At 40.1% G+C, this 18,880-nt stretch overlaps 2 protein-coding genes across 6 annotated transcripts in view; one reads left to right on the forward strand and one right to left on the reverse strand.

The window, feature by feature from the left end:
• radil2a (Ras association and DIL domains 2a) overlaps positions 1–15,340 on the reverse strand; it is a 36,795-nt gene extending 21,455 nt beyond the window's left edge. The window contains exons 1-9 of one of the 4 annotated variants that reach the window (XM_079641984.1): positions 15,089–15,340; positions 13,639–13,807; positions 12,762–13,079; positions 12,258–12,493; positions 9,152–9,480; positions 6,331–7,011; positions 4,608–4,645; positions 3,354–3,523; positions 3,164–3,276 (exon numbers count right to left, since the gene is read on the reverse strand). In XM_079641984.1, the coding sequence (XP_079498110.1) occupies positions 3,164–3,276; positions 3,354–3,523; positions 4,608–4,645; positions 6,331–7,011; positions 9,152–9,480; positions 12,258–12,493; positions 12,762–13,079; positions 13,639–13,766 (2,013 nt within the window). In that variant the 5' untranslated portion in view covers positions 13,767–13,807; positions 15,089–15,340. Of the gene's footprint in view, positions 1–3,163; positions 3,277–3,353; positions 3,524–4,607; positions 4,646–6,330; positions 7,012–9,151; positions 9,481–12,257; positions 12,494–12,761; positions 13,080–13,638; positions 15,064–15,088 lie in introns of those variants that run through there. The other 3 variants (XM_079641986.1, XM_079641985.1, XM_079641983.1) reach the window with 3 other exon arrangements.
• A 1,738-nt stretch (positions 15,341–17,078) lies between these two features.
• Positions 17,079–18,880, forward strand: part of anapc2 (anaphase promoting complex subunit 2) — a 35,326-nt gene continuing 33,524 nt past the window's right edge. The window contains exon 1 of one of the 2 annotated variants that reach the window (XM_079641987.1): positions 17,079–17,485. In XM_079641987.1, the coding sequence (XP_079498113.1) occupies positions 17,387–17,485 (99 nt within the window). In that variant the 5' untranslated portion in view covers positions 17,079–17,386. The remainder of the gene's footprint in view (positions 17,486–18,880) is intronic. The other variant, XM_079641988.1, reaches the window with a different exon arrangement.

Genomic DNA, 18,880 nt, shown 5'->3' on the forward strand with positions numbered 1-18,880 from the left:
GTTTGTGAGGGAGCCGGCTTGAGAGTCAATTTCTCTTCAAAATATAATTGATTGCCAGCCTCCCTTGTCCCTGGCTGGCTTGCTAGCTCGTTGGTAACGTAACTGATTTCTTCTAATGTGCCTGCATCTGGCGCTGAGTTGCCATATTCCTTTCGTGAACCACTTCCTGATATCCATTGTTGCAGATAAATATAAATGATAATAGCCAAACTAATCTAGCAAGAGTAAACTGACAGGCTGCTGTGCCGCATCTCACTCAAAAACCAGTCTCGTGCGCAGCCTTTCATTCAGAATTTCATTCAGAATTTCATAGCAAAATAAAAAAATGATATTAAACCAATCTTTCAGCATAGTTTAAAACAAAAATAAATATTAGGACAAAGCCCTACAAATAACAACAATATACATAGGCCTAATAATAAAACAATTAATATGTTGTCTTCAGCCCTGATTAAAACAGCGGGCCCAAATACTGGATGGGCGGGCCCGGCCCCATGGGGCCGTGGAGGACATATGCACAGCGGCGTCTTGGTCTACGCCAGGCCCCTTCATAAGGTTTTATCTCTTGGAGATGTCTGGCTCTTTCTCATCGTCTGTGCTTGCCGGGGCAACACATGACTGGTGAGAGGGGGGGGGCTGTGGGTCAGTAGGTATCTGACCTCTCCCCCTGGGACATAGTGCACTTATGTTTTTCCCATGCTCCTTAGGGAATCTGGGAACATGGTGCGCAGTAAACTCAATACATAGCCTTCCTCACTATTTTCCATACGCATCGCCACACACACACACGTGGGTCACCCAAAACAACAACAAGCAGTTCGCAATCGCACTTTAAACACTATGGAGACTGAAACGGCTACCACCTCCTCCTCACAGGATTGCGCACGAAGCCCTGCAAAAAGCCCGCAAACAAAAACATCTCGCCCTAGGTCTTCAAAAGGGAATACTTTAAATTTAGTCCAAAATGCAAAGGCATTGCTATTTGCAGTCTTTGACAAATGGAGTTGGCATACCACACTAGCACAACAGAGATGTTGGAGCATTTAAAGCGGAGGCACCCCCTTGTCTCTCGTGGAGGGAACAATGATAAGTAAGTACTAACTTTGGCAAAATTAATTCCACGTTTGTGTAGTGCGTTGTACAGCTTGAGTTCTGTGCACTTCGGTAGTGCTAACTATCTTATAGCTCTCCGTGCGGTTTGTTCGTCCTTGGTTGGTTAGTAGTTAATGTTAGCTACCTAGCTAGCGGCGCCAGCTGTGTGTTAGTTAACGTTTGTCAGCATTTAATGTTGGCTGGAATGGTAGCTAGTTTACGTCTGCAAAACACCGCTATCTAGCCGCTAATAACCCGGAACGAACAAATTGCACAGAGAGCTAACTCATGTTGTGGTCGTTTACGAGTCAAACAAACATTAGACTAACGTTAGTCAGCTTATAGTATCAATTTATGTCAACTAACGGAGCCAAGCAATGTCCAGGCCAGGGCTGCACGTAAACTGGTGCGCAGTTGTCATGCATTTCTGTACTGTGCACGGCACAGTGTTTGCACTACATTTTTTATCTTTTGTAATTTTGTACAGAAGAGATTTTTTGTTGGACTGTAAGAGTAAACAGGCTGGCCTTTTTATTTTGTATAATTTTATTCTATATTTCTTATTTTGCTGTGCAATAAAAAAAAAAACTATATTATTAAGAATTTTTTGGTATTAATTTGAGATACATTATGTTTTTTATGAATAAAACAACAGAAAAATAATCGTTAGATTAGTCGACTAATCGATAAAATAATCGCCCGATTAATCGTTTTCAAAATAATCGTTTCCCCCCATCACTAATTGTAACCCTAGTTATATAAGCACAGGCGGAGCCCTCTACCTGGGGGCCCTGTCTTTCCTATGCCGCTCGCTGAAGAGGGTGTAGGATGACAGTCGGGAGGCGTAGCCGACTTATATACTGGGGGACTGCACGCGCATTCAGGTAGGCTCGCCCTGATTGGCCGGCTACGTTTATCACGTTACGTTTTCTCAGTATGTGAATGCTCGCATAGCATGGTAGAGAGTTGTACCCATAGAGTCCAGTAGAGCCTCTCCGCCTGTGCTTATGTAACTAGGGTTACCATACGTACACCCCCCCGTTTTGTCTGTTTCAATTATTTACCTATTCATTTTCTTTTAAATCCACTGTAAACTACTTTTTCATCATAAATATTTTTGACCTAATTTAAATATAATAATAGAACTGCAAGACAAATAAATCTTTCGATTCCGATACAGTGGTTCTCACTGAATCAGCCTGATTTTGTTATTCAACATACCAGTGAAACCTTGGGAGACAAGATTGTGCTCACTATCTCAGATAGCCTTTCCTGACTGAGAATGCCAAACAAAGTTGGTGTTTCCATTCTGATATTGTGTTTTCTTTCTGGAATATACTCAATGAAAACAGTAAATGGTGTTTACACAGTCCAATTTCCTGCTTCACATGTGATTTACACTCCGATTTCACAGGTCAAAAGGAAATGAAACATACAGGGGTCCAAATCGACTTGCAATGTAAGAAAACATAGGTATTCAATTCCCAAAACTGTATCCAATGTTGTGGTGGTCATAACTTATGATAATGTATTGTTTGGGTAGGGTAAATAATACGGGAGATTAATTGGATTTTCTTGTAAGCAAGAAAGAATACTGAGCACTGTTACTGTTACTGAACACAGCCAATTTCATATGTATGGAATTTTCTGCTGGTCTTATCGCTGTTGATGTTTTTTTTAATGTAAATGTAGTTTGGCGTCCGTCGCATGCTCTTTAATGTGAAACTCATGTATGTTGCTCTCTTGGCCATGACTCCCTTGCAACATAGATTTCCTAATCGCAATGGCAAATACTCCTAGATAAATTAAGTTAAAAAATTATTAAAAAGGAACTGAAGCGTGTTTAAGGAACTTAAAATAAATCACAGTATTATACTACAAAAATTGAAATTATATTATTTCCCATATCATTCAGCCCTATATATGAGTGTGTGTGTGTGTGTGTGTGTGTGTGTGTGTGTGTGTGTGTGTGTGTGTGTGTGTGTGTGTGTGTGTGTGTGTGTGTGTGTGTGTGTGCCCTGTGTGTGTGTGCCCTGTGTGTAAAGTAGTAAATTAATGTGTGGTAGCAAACCTTTGTTAGATAGTAGACAGACTGCTGGAAGGTGAACATGATTACTTCCTCCAGGACCGTCATGGCCTCCTCACAGGCTGTCCGAGTGGAGGAGATCTCAGAGTCCAACAGACCTGACAACACACACAAACACATTTTAAAACCACATCACCAGATGATAATAAAGTTAAAGGCAATGCTGTCACCGCACCTTCCTCCTCATGGTCCTGCCTCCAGGGCAGAAGCTGAGGGACTTCGCGCTGGATGAAGTGCAGCAGCTCGATGGAGTTGGCCATCCAAAGCACCAGCGGCTGCAGACCTGGGATCAGCTCTTCCGTGCTGAGCAGCTGAAGGTCCTCGGGCTGCCCGTCACTGGAGCTCCTGATGGAAAACACAGAATTTATGAGTTCAGAACCGAGATAAAGCTTCCATGCATACTGTGACAAAGAAATCTGTACATAGTGTTACCATTACATAATATTTGTCAATCATTTCAGTATTTCCGACCTTGTTTTTCGCTGTTTGAAGGTTTTTTAATCATGTAATGACCCATCAGATTAATCACTGCTTTAAATTATTATAAATGAATGATAATGACAAAGAAAAGTCATTATTTATCCACCCTATCATAACACAGCTCACACTCAGAGACCAAGCAATGCAAACTAACATAAAAAAGGAAAAAATCTTCAACAACATAAACTAAATTATAGTATAATATATTAATATAATAACTTAAACATAATCATCATGATGCCTATTGCAAAAAGATATACCTGAAAAACTGGAAAGTCATGCATTCATCTCTTATTTTTACATAATACATGTGAAGTCTTACTAGTTTTGTGTCAAATATTATATTTTAATCTGGAAAATGTGCAGAAATGTTGGGTTACTATGGGTACTTAATACTTAAAAACAACATTAAAAAAAAAGATTCACTTATCAAATGAGCAACAACTTGCATAGATGTTGTTTGTTGTTACAACAGAATTAAGTAAGTCATATGTGTTACATGCGTGTGTGTGTGTGTGTGTGTGTGAGCGCATCAGCGTGCGCTTATGTTTGGGGCAATTTTTTGTCCAAAACATTGGCCAAAACAATATTTGCACCAGGGCCAATCACAACCTTGTTACGCCACTGGATCACCCATTCTAGCCATGGCTCATATCCCTCTATTTCTCTTCCTGTTACAAAAGTGCTGATTCTGGGTATAAACAGGTCTCTCTTGGGAATGAGACCCTGTGTCTCAAAAGATTTTCACCTGTATAAATAAAGGCTAAAAAACATTTCTTTATTTTATAGATATGACTGTGGGAAATGCTCTCCTTTCACAACCGGCATTTTAAAAATAGACTTTGACAGCTCTTTTATTCAGACAGGAAAACTGGAGGTGTTGTATATCAGCTGCTGTTCTCTCGGCGGCAATGTTATGTATCTTTGGAAAAACAATACGTTTACTCACGATTCTGGCTGGATCGCTGCAAGTTCCTTTGTCTTCTCCTAAGAGGGAGAACACATAAAGAAAATATAAATTCAAACAAAAATCAACAATCTCGTAAGCATTCAATACAACCCTAATGGCATACGTGATTACTTTACAATCGTTGCCACTCATAGGGGAATATAATCCTTAATATGAATTGAGCAATCTATAAAATGTTGTTGATGTATTGGTGCTCTTTCTATGTGGGATGTAGTAAATGTACTGCTAGTACAAAATGTCAAGTAATTTCTTCCAGCTGTCCGGTAAAGACTAGCTTTGGCACTTACTTCTCGAGAAAGAAAAGAGTCAAGTGTCGAAGTAAGTTCATATGGGTCGAGTTTGTAAACACTGATGGAAAATACAAGCTTCCTCTTCTAAAAAAACAAACAACCCCCCCGTTGTATAACAGGCATTATTATTAGAGCGTTTAAAAACGGTAATTTTACATTTGTTCAGTGAGTCTTTAGATAATGAAAAATGACAACAGTGACTGATGTTAAACATAGCAAAACAATGTACTCACAGCCTGGCCATAGAAACAGGCAGCAGGTATAAGATAACATGGCTGCCAAAGGGGAGCGAGTATGCCAACAGTGGGGAGGAACTGCTGTGGAAACAGAGCAGCAGCTCCTCACACAATGCCAACAAGTTAAACCTGTATGTCAACAATTCTTCTCAAAATGATATAGTAAGCATCCTCAATTATTTGAAAAAGAAAACTCAAAAACTCAAAATATTACTGGGGCAAAATAAAGAAAGCTGCATTCTTACAGGACAGTTTGTATGCCTGCCACAGTATGAGGGAATCAGACTGACTACAACAGGTCTCACATCTCATGTCTTTTTTTATTTTTACTATTATTATTATTATTTTCTTATTAATGAATTATATAAATTGCCTGCATTTTCCTTTCTTGTGTTCCCTCGAGAAAAAATACATGTTGTTCTTGCCTATGTTCAGAATTTAGCAGATTGTTTCAAATGTGTACTTGTGTATGGATGTGGCAATTGTACAGAGCTTTGGCAATGCGTATATATAAATATCATCATTCACCCATTCACAGCCATTAATCCAGACACAAAGGCTGCTATGCAAGGTTCCACCTGCTCAGGGAAGCTAACCTTCACACACTCTCACACACAGTTGGCCATCAGGAGCAACTTGGGGTTGAGTATCTTGCCCAAGGATACATCATGTTGACTGGGATCGAACCCACAATCCTCCAATTGAAAGACGGCCGCACTGCCTCAGAGCCAAAGTCGCCCAATCATATAATAATGAATAATACATGACTAGTAATAAGAACTACTGCCTGCAAACTGTACTTTAGAAAAAATCATAAATGGCGTGAATTGATTTGATACTGAATTAAAACGTAATAAAAACGATTACACTTCAACAGACTAATTGCTCTTATTAGCAAACCACCTCAAAGTGTCACTCAGTCAATATCATGACCTTCTGATGTGGAGTTTCAAAACTAAAAGCCATCTAAAAGGTCATATATGTTTGAACTGTGTTTCCCATCAAAATTCAGATTAGTTTACAAGAATGACTGGTATGATTATGTGCGAATATATACAAAAAATGCATAATTTATCATTATCTTTATATAATATAGATGCGATTTCTTTAAGGAATATTTCCCAGCCCTACGCTGAATACACATGAAAGAATCTGGGGTAAGAGCTTCATCCTTACCCACATAACGATTTGGATCTGCCCGGCTATCCGGAGCAACAGCTGTCTGAAGTGCGTGGGCTGGAAGGTGAAGGCTGAGTACTGAATGCAGAGGCTCAGCAGGAAAGCAGGCGTCAGCTTTGGTTCATTCCCTATGGGGTCCAACATATCCAACACCTCCTGCAGCACTCTCTCCTCATGCTCCAGCTCATAGACCACCACAGCTTCTGTGCCCTCCAGGTCCCTCCATCGAGGCGGTAGACACCTCCTCTGCAGCCTTTTGATGGCCATATTGGAGCCGCACGATAAGCAAGAGGATGTCTTTGTGTGAGAGTTCGGGCAGAGTTTGGTCATCCACGGAGGTGTCTGCAGCGACCCTGATGTGCTAGTAGGATCCTTAAACATGAATAGGTAATGTTTCCCCAAGCCCACCAAGTCCCCCGGATTTAGTTCAACCTCCTCTTTAAGGAGGAATCCGTTTCTGGTCACAGGAGCTCCGTGGAGAGGCTTCAGCATGGTCGAAGTCTTTCTGTGCTCCCCTGTGTTAGAGTCCAGGCGTCTGACGCAGCAGTGCTGAGGCAACACGTCAGGAGCAAAGAGAAGGATGTCCACCTTCAGCCTCTCCTCGTCCTCTCCGTTACAGTGCGCCCTGCAGCAGCCGAAGATGGTGGTGGTGCCACTCATCAGGTAGATGACGAAATCCTGCAAAATAAGGCTTCTGTTTAATTCATGGCAAAAACACGACCAAAAATTATGCTTTAATTTGCCTGTTATTGTCTTGATTCATCCATTCATGCTCTAGTTTTCATAATGTCAAAAAAAGGCTGACACAATTTTCTATTTTCTGTCTGCAGAGGTTTTGTTTTGTAAGATCGACAGTCCAAATCCAAAGATATGAAGTTTACTGTTAAATTAGATTAAAAAAAGCAGCCAATCCTTACAACTAGAAGCTGTAGCTACCTTTCTGTCTTCAGGTATGTTTTTGTTTTTTTCCTGAATGACTTAAATAATACATTATTTACAAATGTCATAAAATGATTGGCATAATGTGGACAACACATCCATCGAGAGAATTTTCTTGGAAAAAATGTATTTTACATTTTTTCAAGCCTAAGTGTAAGAGAAAATAATCAAATGTTAATCTTCCATGATGGAGAGAATTTGGAGCAACAGGGACACATGTTTTTTAGGGAAGGCCACAAAACGTAAAATAAAATGTAAAATTGAAACACAAAGTTTTGCAAAACATACTAGCATGTGAGTCAACAGGCTGAAGTGTCCTTGGGCAGAGATCATTTACCCCAAACTGCTCCCATGTCTATAGTAATGAAGTGTTTTCCTTTAAATGTCATTGTTGTTTTCTAGCTGGGTCGTTAAACTGAAGAAAATTTCCAAGTGAAACATAGTTATCTTGTCAAAATATTGTTAGTAGCCCGCAGCAAAAAGTAAGGTGGAAGGTGGAAGTAAGGTCATCTTCCTACTCAAGATGAATAGTCCAATTAGAGGAAATCCATCAAATACTGAAAAACGGACCCATTGTTTGAGACGGCAAGAAACACAGTTTGATGAAAAGTGGGCATAGAATCATGATTTCTGTTATATCTTAAGATATCAGAGCAACTTTGTCAAAGGGAGGCATAGGAGTTAATCCCCTATGCTTGATGCAAAACCTCTTTTCCAATGACAGTCAGCGTGTAGGCAGGGATTGAGTCTCTTGTGTAACATTTTGGAAATGTACCAGCAGTGTGCGTGTGAACGGCGGCGTGATGATCCTGCACTGGCAGCGAGAGGCGAGACCGGAAAAGAAGAGCTTAAGAATGAGACGCTGGTGATGTCCGCAAGCTCAGGGTTAGGGCTAAGACAATTAGTCATGACATGATACAGCAACACCACTAACCTCTGAGAGGCCTGGGGCCAGCAATGTACAGTAAAGGTAGGGCTGTTACCTCCTGCTATATCCCTACCTAAAAATCTCAATTAAAAAACAGTCATTTTATTTTGTCGTTCTACCGCTGACTCGATCGGTAAGTTTGTTTGTGTTATTGTATTTGAAAGACTTCACAGTCCGCCCCTGGTTGCAGTCCTTAGACACTTACTATTGTAAACTCATACAGTATAACCCCACTTAATAAAACCAAAACTATCCCTTTGAAACCTTGATAAAGAATAGTTTCTTTGTAGTTTATCCTGCATTCCAGTGTGTCTTTATTCAGGGTTATCTCCAGGTTTGAAACATTCTGAGCATGTATCTCTCTGACCGTATGGTGAACACTTTGTCCTTTCATTGGGACATGGTGACAGACAACTCATCCTGAGTGTGTGGAGGAGGTCACTTCTGTTTCCCTCCCACAACACTGCTGTAGCACAATCCAGTTTTTCCTTCCTCTCCGGCCTCTTGTGACCACATGACTCTCTGACTCTGGGATTTTCTCCTTGAGGTTCTTAACCTAAGACGTTCAATCCAACACTCTCATGTTCCTGTTACACCTTGTTGTCTCATATAAGCCTGTGTTAGCCTCCGCCTCCCAACACACTGCCAGGACTCAAGGAGACTCTTGACTGACCTCAATACAGCGAGTCGTCAAGACAGAATATAAAAATACATTTAGAAAATGCAAAAACAGAAGCAAAGAATGTATGGGAAATGCAGTCTTAGTTCTGAGAAACATTACTGCTATTAGTATCATGATTGGAGGGTTTCATCCATAGAAACTTTAGTTGCAGCCCAACAAACACCGAGCTTTGACCGTTAATCTAGCATTTATTCATCAAGGTTAAAATGTTGCATTATCACATTAGCAAATAAATGATTGGGCAGCCCCTCCCTCCCTCCCTCCCTCACCTGTCTGTGGCTGTAGCCCAGCAGCAGAAGGAAGTATGGGAAGTCGAAAGGTGGGTGAATGGAGTACTGGGTGGTGTTGTCATCGCTGCTCTCAGTCTCCTCCTTCTCCATGCCGAGCCGCAGCACCTCCTTGTCGGCCTCGGCCTCAGGGTCCTCTCTGAGCGCACTCTGCTGGGCCCGGCTGGCCTCCTTCCCCATGGCGGACAGATCCATCTCGCTGAGACTCCTCCAGATCCCCAGTCCGTCCACATCTTCCCCGCTGCCGTCCACAAACAGAGAGGTCACTCTGGAGCGGCTCTTCTGCAGCTTACGGGCCTGAGCATTGATGCCTGTATCGCCAAGAAAAAAAGATTGTTAAATATAAATTGTACATGTTACTGTTTACAATATGAAAAACACACTGCCGCATGATCATAACAATACAGTTGATGTCTGGAGAGCCCAGGGAGACATGGCTTTTAGTCAAGGAGATACACAATACTATGCTGTGTAACTTTGATAGTCAATAGGTTACCCTAATTCTCCACATTTCAAAAGTTACGATTTAAAAAACCCACATTTAGAGATAATTAAAGTGCTTATTGCTGAACGTTTTTCAAATATGAAAGAATATCTCATTGCTTTCTTGCTTTTGCATGTAGGACACTTGGGGGAATAGACTAGGAAAATCATATATGTATCCTTTCTCGAGTAAGACAAGCTTTATACATTTGACACAATTGATTTTGTTAGTATTTAAATAAAAAATGTATAGAACCATGTATCACCATCAAAAGCCATGCACAATCAAATTATTAAGGAGGAAAACCCAACAAGAGAAGAAAATGGACAAAATATGTTTTGTTGTTGCTTATACATAAGCAAAGCATTTACAACGCCAAAAGTTTTACTGCTCAATAAAACATACTAACTCTGGCACCAATTGAAATAGACATATAACGAGGGGGAAAGAGAGGAAATGTGCGGGGAAAGCGAGATGTGACCGCCTCTATCTGATACCAGCAGTCGCTCTGTCAGCCTGACGTAACACAAACACTATTCAGCTCATTTGGAGCCATTAAGCACCGAGGAATGTCCACCGAGCTCTGGCTTCACACCCGGCAGCCCTGACGCCCTTATCAGCTGTGGAAGTGGGTGTTTTCCACATTGTTCAGCAGCAGCCTGACACACTGGCTCAGAGCCTAAAACACTCACACTGACTGCAGAGGTAAAGGGCAAATTGCCCTGATCAAGGAGCGAAAGCGGATTTGACGTGGAGGACCAATGTCTATATTTCACAACACATGAACAGAAACCCATTTCAACAGATTGAAGACCTTATAGGACACTAAATAATACAATTCAATAATGATCTGTTCATTATTTTTTCCAATCACAAGTTCTGAGTGGTGCAAACATACGTGTTGGGAGTAAAGGCTGTCAGGCAGCTGAATCAAAATATACATTTCTTAAAGGTTCCTTAATTAATATAACTATTTAAACCTGTTCGCAATTCCCAACCCTAATCATTCAAACAACAATAATGACATTTATTAAAAGGAACATTTCAACAGTTTGGGAATCAAGCTAATTCTCTTTAACATCGATAGTTGAGAGGTTTGACAGCACTCACATATCTGCACAATGAATATGAAGCGACTGCCACCAGCTAGCTCGCTAAGTATAAAGACTGGAAACAGCTATGGCTTTTCCCAATGTTAACACAATGCACTCACAAGAACCTCTATAGCTCCCTAACTAACACCTTATTTCAATATATAATAGGGCTGCAACTGTTTTTGTATTCAAACAGTTCCACCGCTACTATGCTATAACTGTGCTTTTATTCAGTGTTATCACTCCAAGCGTAGTTTAAATGCAGAATTGTGTCTCAAAATTATAAAATGAACAAGCTAAATATGCAACAGAAATTGTTTTAAAGCCATATCTTGTTTTGACAAAGCTGCAATGAGAAAAACAGCAGTCCAACCAAGAAAAACACTGATTAAAAAGCCAGTGTATTAGTCTAACGCAGAGTCAACCACTTGTGCCAAAGTCAACAGAGCTTCAGCACCAGTGTGCAGGAAGTGCGCTTTGATAGGAAGAATAACACAGCGGTGAGTGGCTACTTTCTGGCAGCTCCGGTGGGAAGAGCCCGTGCTTGGATGTTTCACAAGGTCCTGATGGGCCCTTGCAATAAAACAAAGATAAGAGCGGGGCCGCACTGAGCTCCTGTATCCCTCACTGCAGCTTTGGTTTCCTCCTGACCTCTCTTACATGCCTGCCATCTCCCCTGCTCTAGACAGTGATAAGCTGGATAATGAAGGCTGTTAGCCTGCAATAAGAGACAAGGATAAAGGCTCCCCATGCCACCACAACACAGACTGAGTGATTGATTACCCAGGCATAAAGAACTTAGGGTGATGAATTGTACCTGAAATAGTGGGATTAGGGCTGTATGAACTACATCTTTTACATTTGAAGCTTTTATTGAGGTTTTGGGATAAACTGTTGTAATGTCTCTTCATCACACTTAATAATGTTATAAATTGATTCAGACAACAGCTGAAATAATTTTGTAGACTAATGGATAAATAGGCGGAATTAAATATATGTTTTAATACTTCTTAAAGTAAATGTTAATGCGAAAATGTCTTAAAATGATGTTTTAAATACAGAAATGTACTGATTTTCTCTGTAGAATTGTATATCATTAAAATTAAATATTTGAAGGTTTGTGACAAAACAAGACAATTAAAGAATTTGAATTTCAAACACCCGAAGGATGTCATTTCCCTATTTCTGAAATGTAATAGTAATAATACCAAAACGATGAATTGAGAAGATAATTGTTTTTTGCAGACCTAGTAACCACTGGAATCTTATTCTAGAAATACTGTCTTGTAATTATATTAGTATAGCATATTTTTTACATGCAACTGTGCAGATATACTAGATATATAAACACAATGGATATTTATGCAAAAAAATGGGATTTAGAACTTGAATGTCAACAATGTCAACTGTTTGGTACAGTCATAATGAGATGTGTGCTTCTTAAGGTCAGTAGGCATCTCTGGTCCCTGCAGAAGTCGAGGGATAAACTCTACAGCTACCAAGTGTTTACCTGCGGTGACTGTGTCTCTCTCCTTTAAACTTTGCTCTTCGACACTCGCTCTCAGCTGGATTTCAAAACGCCTGGAAAAGCCTTCCTTGGGTTTCCAAAGCGACTGCAGCAACAGGGGCATCTCGTTGTCTCCCACCACCCGGAAACACTCCCTCTTCCACTGGTTGTCTGCGCCCGTCTGTCCAATCACATCGCAAAGCACGTAGTCGCTGGGGTCTTCTTTCTCCAGGCAGTACCTGAACAGAAACAGGTTGAATTTTAGACAGGAGGACTTAGCTTTGTGGTGGACATTAAACCATTTATTGGGTCAAGCACTTGTTTTCTCAACCAAATGTTCAAAACCTTAACATTAATATGGAGCCAGTGTGCAACTATAGTTCTTATTTCAGTTCTACTTCCAGATATCAGATCCTCACTACAACTATTGTTGTGTGTAACTTCTCTTGCATTTTATACATTATCTCAGATTTAGAATATGCCCTGCACTTTAGAGAAACTTCTCACCTCTCCAAGGCCTCCTTCACCAGCTCCTTTGCACTGGACTGTATGGTGGCCAGCACGCTCTTGTAGTGGGTCCCTTGACAGATGTCGCTGCCGAATATCTTCAGGATGCCGGGGACAGACATTTGGCTGGACAGCTCTGCAGGGTCGTCTGCAGACTGAAGGCTCCCGCTGCCCTGGCCGCGGCGGCCACTGCAGGGGCTTTGGTTGAAAACAGATGAAAGCCTGTTGTTGTTGTTGTGGCGGCGGATTTTGCTCTTGGCCGGCTGCCGAACACACACGCTTTCTGTGGAGCGGACGGTGGTGTCCGATTGGTTGGACCTAAAAAGGGACATAGAAGACAACAAACACTGTTTAGTGGCAAGGCTTAAATAAACACATGGAGTAATAAGTCCTATACGTGTGTCTAGAAGTGGCTTCATTTATATCCAGACAAGAGCTGCAACAACTAGTCAGTATATCAATTAGATCCATTACATTTTACAGACAGCCTTAGTTACTAGATACTTTACATTTGCAGATAAATAATACAAAATGTTTTAAATCAAGTAGATGATAATAAAGTTAAATCTTATATTAGTAGTTCAAATGAGCTACACAACTGCAACATTAATAATCTCAGTCCAGGAATATAATATAGATTATGAAAGGGGCCATACTGCATAATGAATACTTTAAGAATATTTTTAATATGTACACTTTTGCAATACTCACAATTAAATGCATTACTTTTTATGTACCATACTATTTTATTACCCTTTTGTATTGCTATTTGTACTTATAGTAAAAGCATAACATCACAGTACTGTTTCCTCAGGCTGTGTTTATATCTTCTTCAGCATGCTAATTACAGGGCTGTTAAAGGTAAATGAGGACTTACTGCACAGACCCATTGCTGGGTTTCCTCCCCAGTTTTGCCAGTCGCTTCTTTGGAGAGCGGATGAGTAAACCCACCGGGAAGTTTAGGGCTTGTTTATTTACGTGGCTGCTTCTTTCCTCCGAAATCATTTTGGTTTTTAATTCACGTAAACCACACAAAATGACCGTAACTGTTGGGAAAATGACCAGAATATAGCATTCTTTGCCTCAAGCTAGGTGATGAAAACTTTACTTTTTTCCAAGGGAATAGTCCACTTCCACCTCCGAAGAAATACCCTTATCAAATCACAAAAAGGTGAACAAATACTCCAATATTATCTTTGTAACGGTATCCATTAGGTAAACAATTGGAGTTATATATATAAAAAAAAGTTAGCTTATTACATTCCGACACAAGTTAAAATCAAAAGAGCGCCGGTGGGTTTAATACTTCCCATAAAATCTGTTTTCTTCAAGAGAAAATCCAAACTGAGACGATTATTCAGCAGAACAAAAAGAAGTAGAGACATTTCCACACACCGTTTGTCCGTTTCTGACTGGCAAGGGAAAGAAACAAGTGAAAAAGAAGCCCCGGCGGTACATAATAACAACCGTGAGATCCGTTAACTAACTCGGAGATCCGACTGAATGAAGAGAGAGACCCGCTGCTGCTGGAGGGACGAGCTACTGCAGCTGACGTCACTGCGGCGTCTCGAGGGAGGCGCGACAAACACACACATACACACTCACTCATACAGACATACACACATGGACCCATGAATTATAAGGAGGAGGACCAAAGGTTATTCCGAAGATTTACTTGGTGTCCTCATTATTATAAGAACATGTGTTATATTATTTAGATTGTACATCAAAAAAGAAAACATAATTTAAGTAATTGGGATGCAAGAAACATATCACAAATAATTTGTCCTAATTTTAATTGTTTGCATCACACTTGTAGCCAACCTATGGATGTATAGGAATTATTCCTGAGTTACAAACGCTCCTCTGCTGCCCCCTTCTGACCTGGACCGGATCTAACATCAGGTACAGTTTGTCATTAAAAAAGAAATATAATAGTATGCCATAGAAAGTAATGTACAATCTTTTTTTCAAGTTCATAGAATGGATGCGATATAAAGTCATACAAGTCTAGTATAGTATTTAAAAAGAACTAAAAGATAATTGCAAAGTAAAGTCCTCTTGAAAAAGGCCGTGATTGTAAGTAATCATAAAGTATATAAAAGGTCTAGCATATAAAAATCAATAGTGTAGTTTTCCATAGAAAGGCCATTACATAGTTTAAAATATACACACATATAAATAACATATTGTTAATGTTATCGTATTGTCATTCTCTTAGTGATTTATTTTTTTAAACAAAATCCATACTATTAACCTTTTATTAGGTTGCAGTTGTGACATGTTTTAGCAATGCAGAGGCCTAAAATGTTTCTTATATGTTTTACCTTTTTTACCGGAGCGAAGCCGATAAGATCCTGTGCATTTTCGGTTTATGTAGATCCTTAGATAGGGAGTAAGAGCACCAATAATTATATATAAGGATGTGCCAGTGTTTCAGTCTACGCATGACTTTTAAGGTGAGTTAATTTCTGTGTTTTGGGAAAAACATATATTTATAATATGATAATATATCTTATAATTAATCGTAATAATAATATACACTGAACAAAAATATAAATGCATCACTTTTGTTTTTGCTCCCATTTTTCATGAGATGAACTCAAAGATCTAAAACATTTTCTATATACACAAAATAACCATTTCTCTCAAATATTGTTCACAAATCTGAAAAAATCTGTGATAGTGATCACTTCTCCTTTGCCGAGATAATCCATCCCACCTCACAGTTGTGGCATATCAAGATGCTTATTAGACAGCATGATTATTGCACAGGTGGGCCTTAGGCTGGCCACAATAAAAGGCCACTCTGAAACGTGCATTTTTTCGAGTGGCCCATGGTGGTGGTGGGGTTATGGTATGGGCAGGCGTATGTTATGGACGACGAACACAGGCCACTCGATTCACAACATTACCCAAACCCTAACCTTCACACCAGATACTGACTGGTTTTCGGACCCCCCAGACCCCCCCAATAAAGCAAAAATGCACGTTTCAGAGTGGCCTTTTATTGTGGCCAGCCTAAGGGACACCTTTGCAATAATCATGCTGTCTAATCAGCATCTTGATATGCCACACCTGTTAGGTGGTATGGATTATCTCGGCAAAGGAGAAGAGCTCACTATCACAGATTTTTTCAGATTTGTGAACAATATTTGAGAGAAATTGTTATTTTGTGTATATAGAAAATGTTTTAAATCTTTGAGTTCATCTCATGAAAAATGGGAGCAAAAACAAAAGTGTTACATTTATATTTTTGTTCAGTGTAAATAATAATAAACAATTGTCTCTGTTGTTAGACCACATAAATCAAAAGACTAATTGATGTTACATTTCAACCTTCTCAGGACATGCTTTACATAATATTCCGTGTCAAAAAAATTATTAAATCAGAAACAGGTTTATTACCAGGTAGGTTTACACTTACGAGGAGTTTGACTAAGTGTCGTGGTGCATACATACATACATACATAGTAAAGCAACAATTAAAACACAGATAAAGAACTAGAAAAAATATAAAAAATAATAAAAAATATAGTAAAATACAACTATAATAGTATTTGAAAATGACACCTGTATTATCAGTTCAACTGACTTGTACAACTATATATAACCAAATTCTCCAAAAGGCTATTTCAGATGTATTTATTTATTCAGAAAAGTAAATCACTAATGACAATATCACTTGTCCTTTCTGATGAGGTGCATGCAGTGGTGACCTGTAGGGGGCAGTGCAGGGGCAGTGCAGTGGTGACCTGTAGGGGGCAATGTAGGGGCAGTGCAGTGGTGACCTGTAGGGGGGTTATGGCTAGAAAGGATCCGTCTTGTGTAAATATGACGTCACGTTCTCGTTGTAACTCTCGTTGGAGCGGCTCGGAAACACACCTACAGCAGTAACATGCAACATACACATTAATGCAGCAGTAATATTAATAGAGAAACATCAGACATAATAGTAAAACACTGAAAGGGAACATTGTATTGCACCAGGAGCTATCTTGGGACTTTTACTGCGACAACGTTGACTTGCCTGTGAATAAAAAATAAACCATAGTGTTGGTGATCTACAGTGTTGTCATTCTTCTTTGAACAGCAAGACCGCTAACACCCTATTTCAACAATCACACTCCCTGTCATTGACATAATTAATAGATGGTTTAGCTTCTCACCATCATTTGCTGTGGCCCACTGATGTTAACGATCGTAACGGAAAGGCTGCCTGCCAAACGTAAACATTCAGCCACGTGACTTGCAAACTATCGCGAGAGTTTTACACTAGACGGATCCTTTCTAGCCATAACCCTGTAGGGGGCAGTGCAGTGCCTCCTGGCACGCAGTTTGCCGGAAATGCACGCAAGGTAGAAGAAGAAAACACCGAAGAGAAGAAGTAAACCCGCGATACGCGAGCTTGAGACATGTAACGTTATTTCAAATTAATAACAGAAGACTTTCTTGAATTTTATCGCAATAATTGTTTTCAGAAATTAATAAAAGTCACATAAGACACAATGCGTATGTATACATAGACGTATGGGACGTTATAACACCACACAAAAAATCCCCCAAAGTTTAGATGTTTTACTCACACTAGCTAGTAGCCGTATTTCTAAAGAAAGTCCAAGAAGATGGAGGATATTGGGATGGAGGAAGACTCTGCCGAGATTTCGGGATCTGCACAGAAACAAGGGGTGGCTGATGCCTGGGAGACTGTCACTGCTGCTTTGGTGAGTGGACTCATCCCTGGACTACTGTAGTGACCCGGAGTCGTCATACTCCATTCAATGTTAACGATTTGAAGTTGTAATGCTTGTGGCATCAGTACATTTTGAGTGTGAGACACCACAGCTAAGTCCGCCAACTAGTAATAGTGTTCGGTTAAATTCGGCCAACGTAACACGCTGTCTCTACCTCTCTCTTTACTTGTAATAGTCTTCCTGTTGCTGTTCATCATTTATTTCATGATTTAATGTTTTCTTGCTTGTAGGTAGGATAGTCCACTGATAAGTAGTGCTGTCGTTTTAAATGTGGCATGCATGCATATAACACTTATTCTTTTTACTTATAATATTACTCTTATTGTTGCTAATTTAGGTTACTTAAACGACTACTCCACTACATTTCAGCTACAAATATCATACGTTTTACTTCACTACATGTTTTAACATTCATAGACACTAGTTCTTTTTTAAATATAAAAAAACATGATGGGCTTATATGGTATTGTTGAACTTTCCTGTCGGCTTCCAGACCGTAGTCTAGGAAACAGGGGGGGGGGGGGGGGGGGGGGGACTCTCTGTCTTCTCCCAGGGCAGAAGCAACACGCTTCGGGTTCAATAACCCACTTTATCGGAATGACTGGAGAGAGGCGAGCTCTTCTTGGGAGGTCGTTGCATTTATTTAGCTCTTCTGTTTCACAAGATACATCACAGACCTATCCTTTTTCTGCTACCTCGTTTTACTTCTAGAAAACATATATCCCGCTCGCTCACTCTCGCTCTACCATACCCACACACACATGCATGCCCACACCCCTCTCTTAAAGGGACAGCGATCTCACTCTGCTTGACCCCAATGCCCCAATGTTATAACAGTATGATTTAGTTTTGTAATACTCATGAAATCAGAATTTTAAATCTGAAGTGAATTCATGTTGACAAATAAAATGTTTTAATGGGATTCCACATTCAATTTCATATAATTTGTCAGTGATAAAACAGAAATGTTATAACTCAGTGTTGGGACTAACGCGTTACAAACTAACGCGTTACTGTAACACAACTACCTTTCGCGGCAGGGCCGTGGGAAGTAGGGGTGCTGAGGGTGCTGCAGCACCCCCTGGTGGAGGACAGGGGATCTGCACTTCTACAAGATATAATAGAATAAAAACGAATTTTCAGGCTTGATGTAACAACATTCATAATTAAGTAAAGATAACACCCTTTTCACCCCGGTTAAATTTCCATTTGCTCTGTACGATGGGCGCTGTAGTGATGAAAGTGGGGGGTGTTGGCTTATCAGGCGCCCGCAGCTCACAGCCAAAGTGAGAGAGATAGAGAGAGGGGGTGCACCGGTGCCAGCGGGGATCGTTGTTAGCTTCTGCTGCGCTAACGGATATAAGA

This window comes from Notothenia rossii (assembly GCF_949606895.1).
Source record: "Notothenia rossii genome assembly, chromosome: 8".
Taxonomy (NCBI): domain Eukaryota; kingdom Metazoa; phylum Chordata; class Actinopteri; order Perciformes; family Nototheniidae; genus Notothenia; species Notothenia rossii.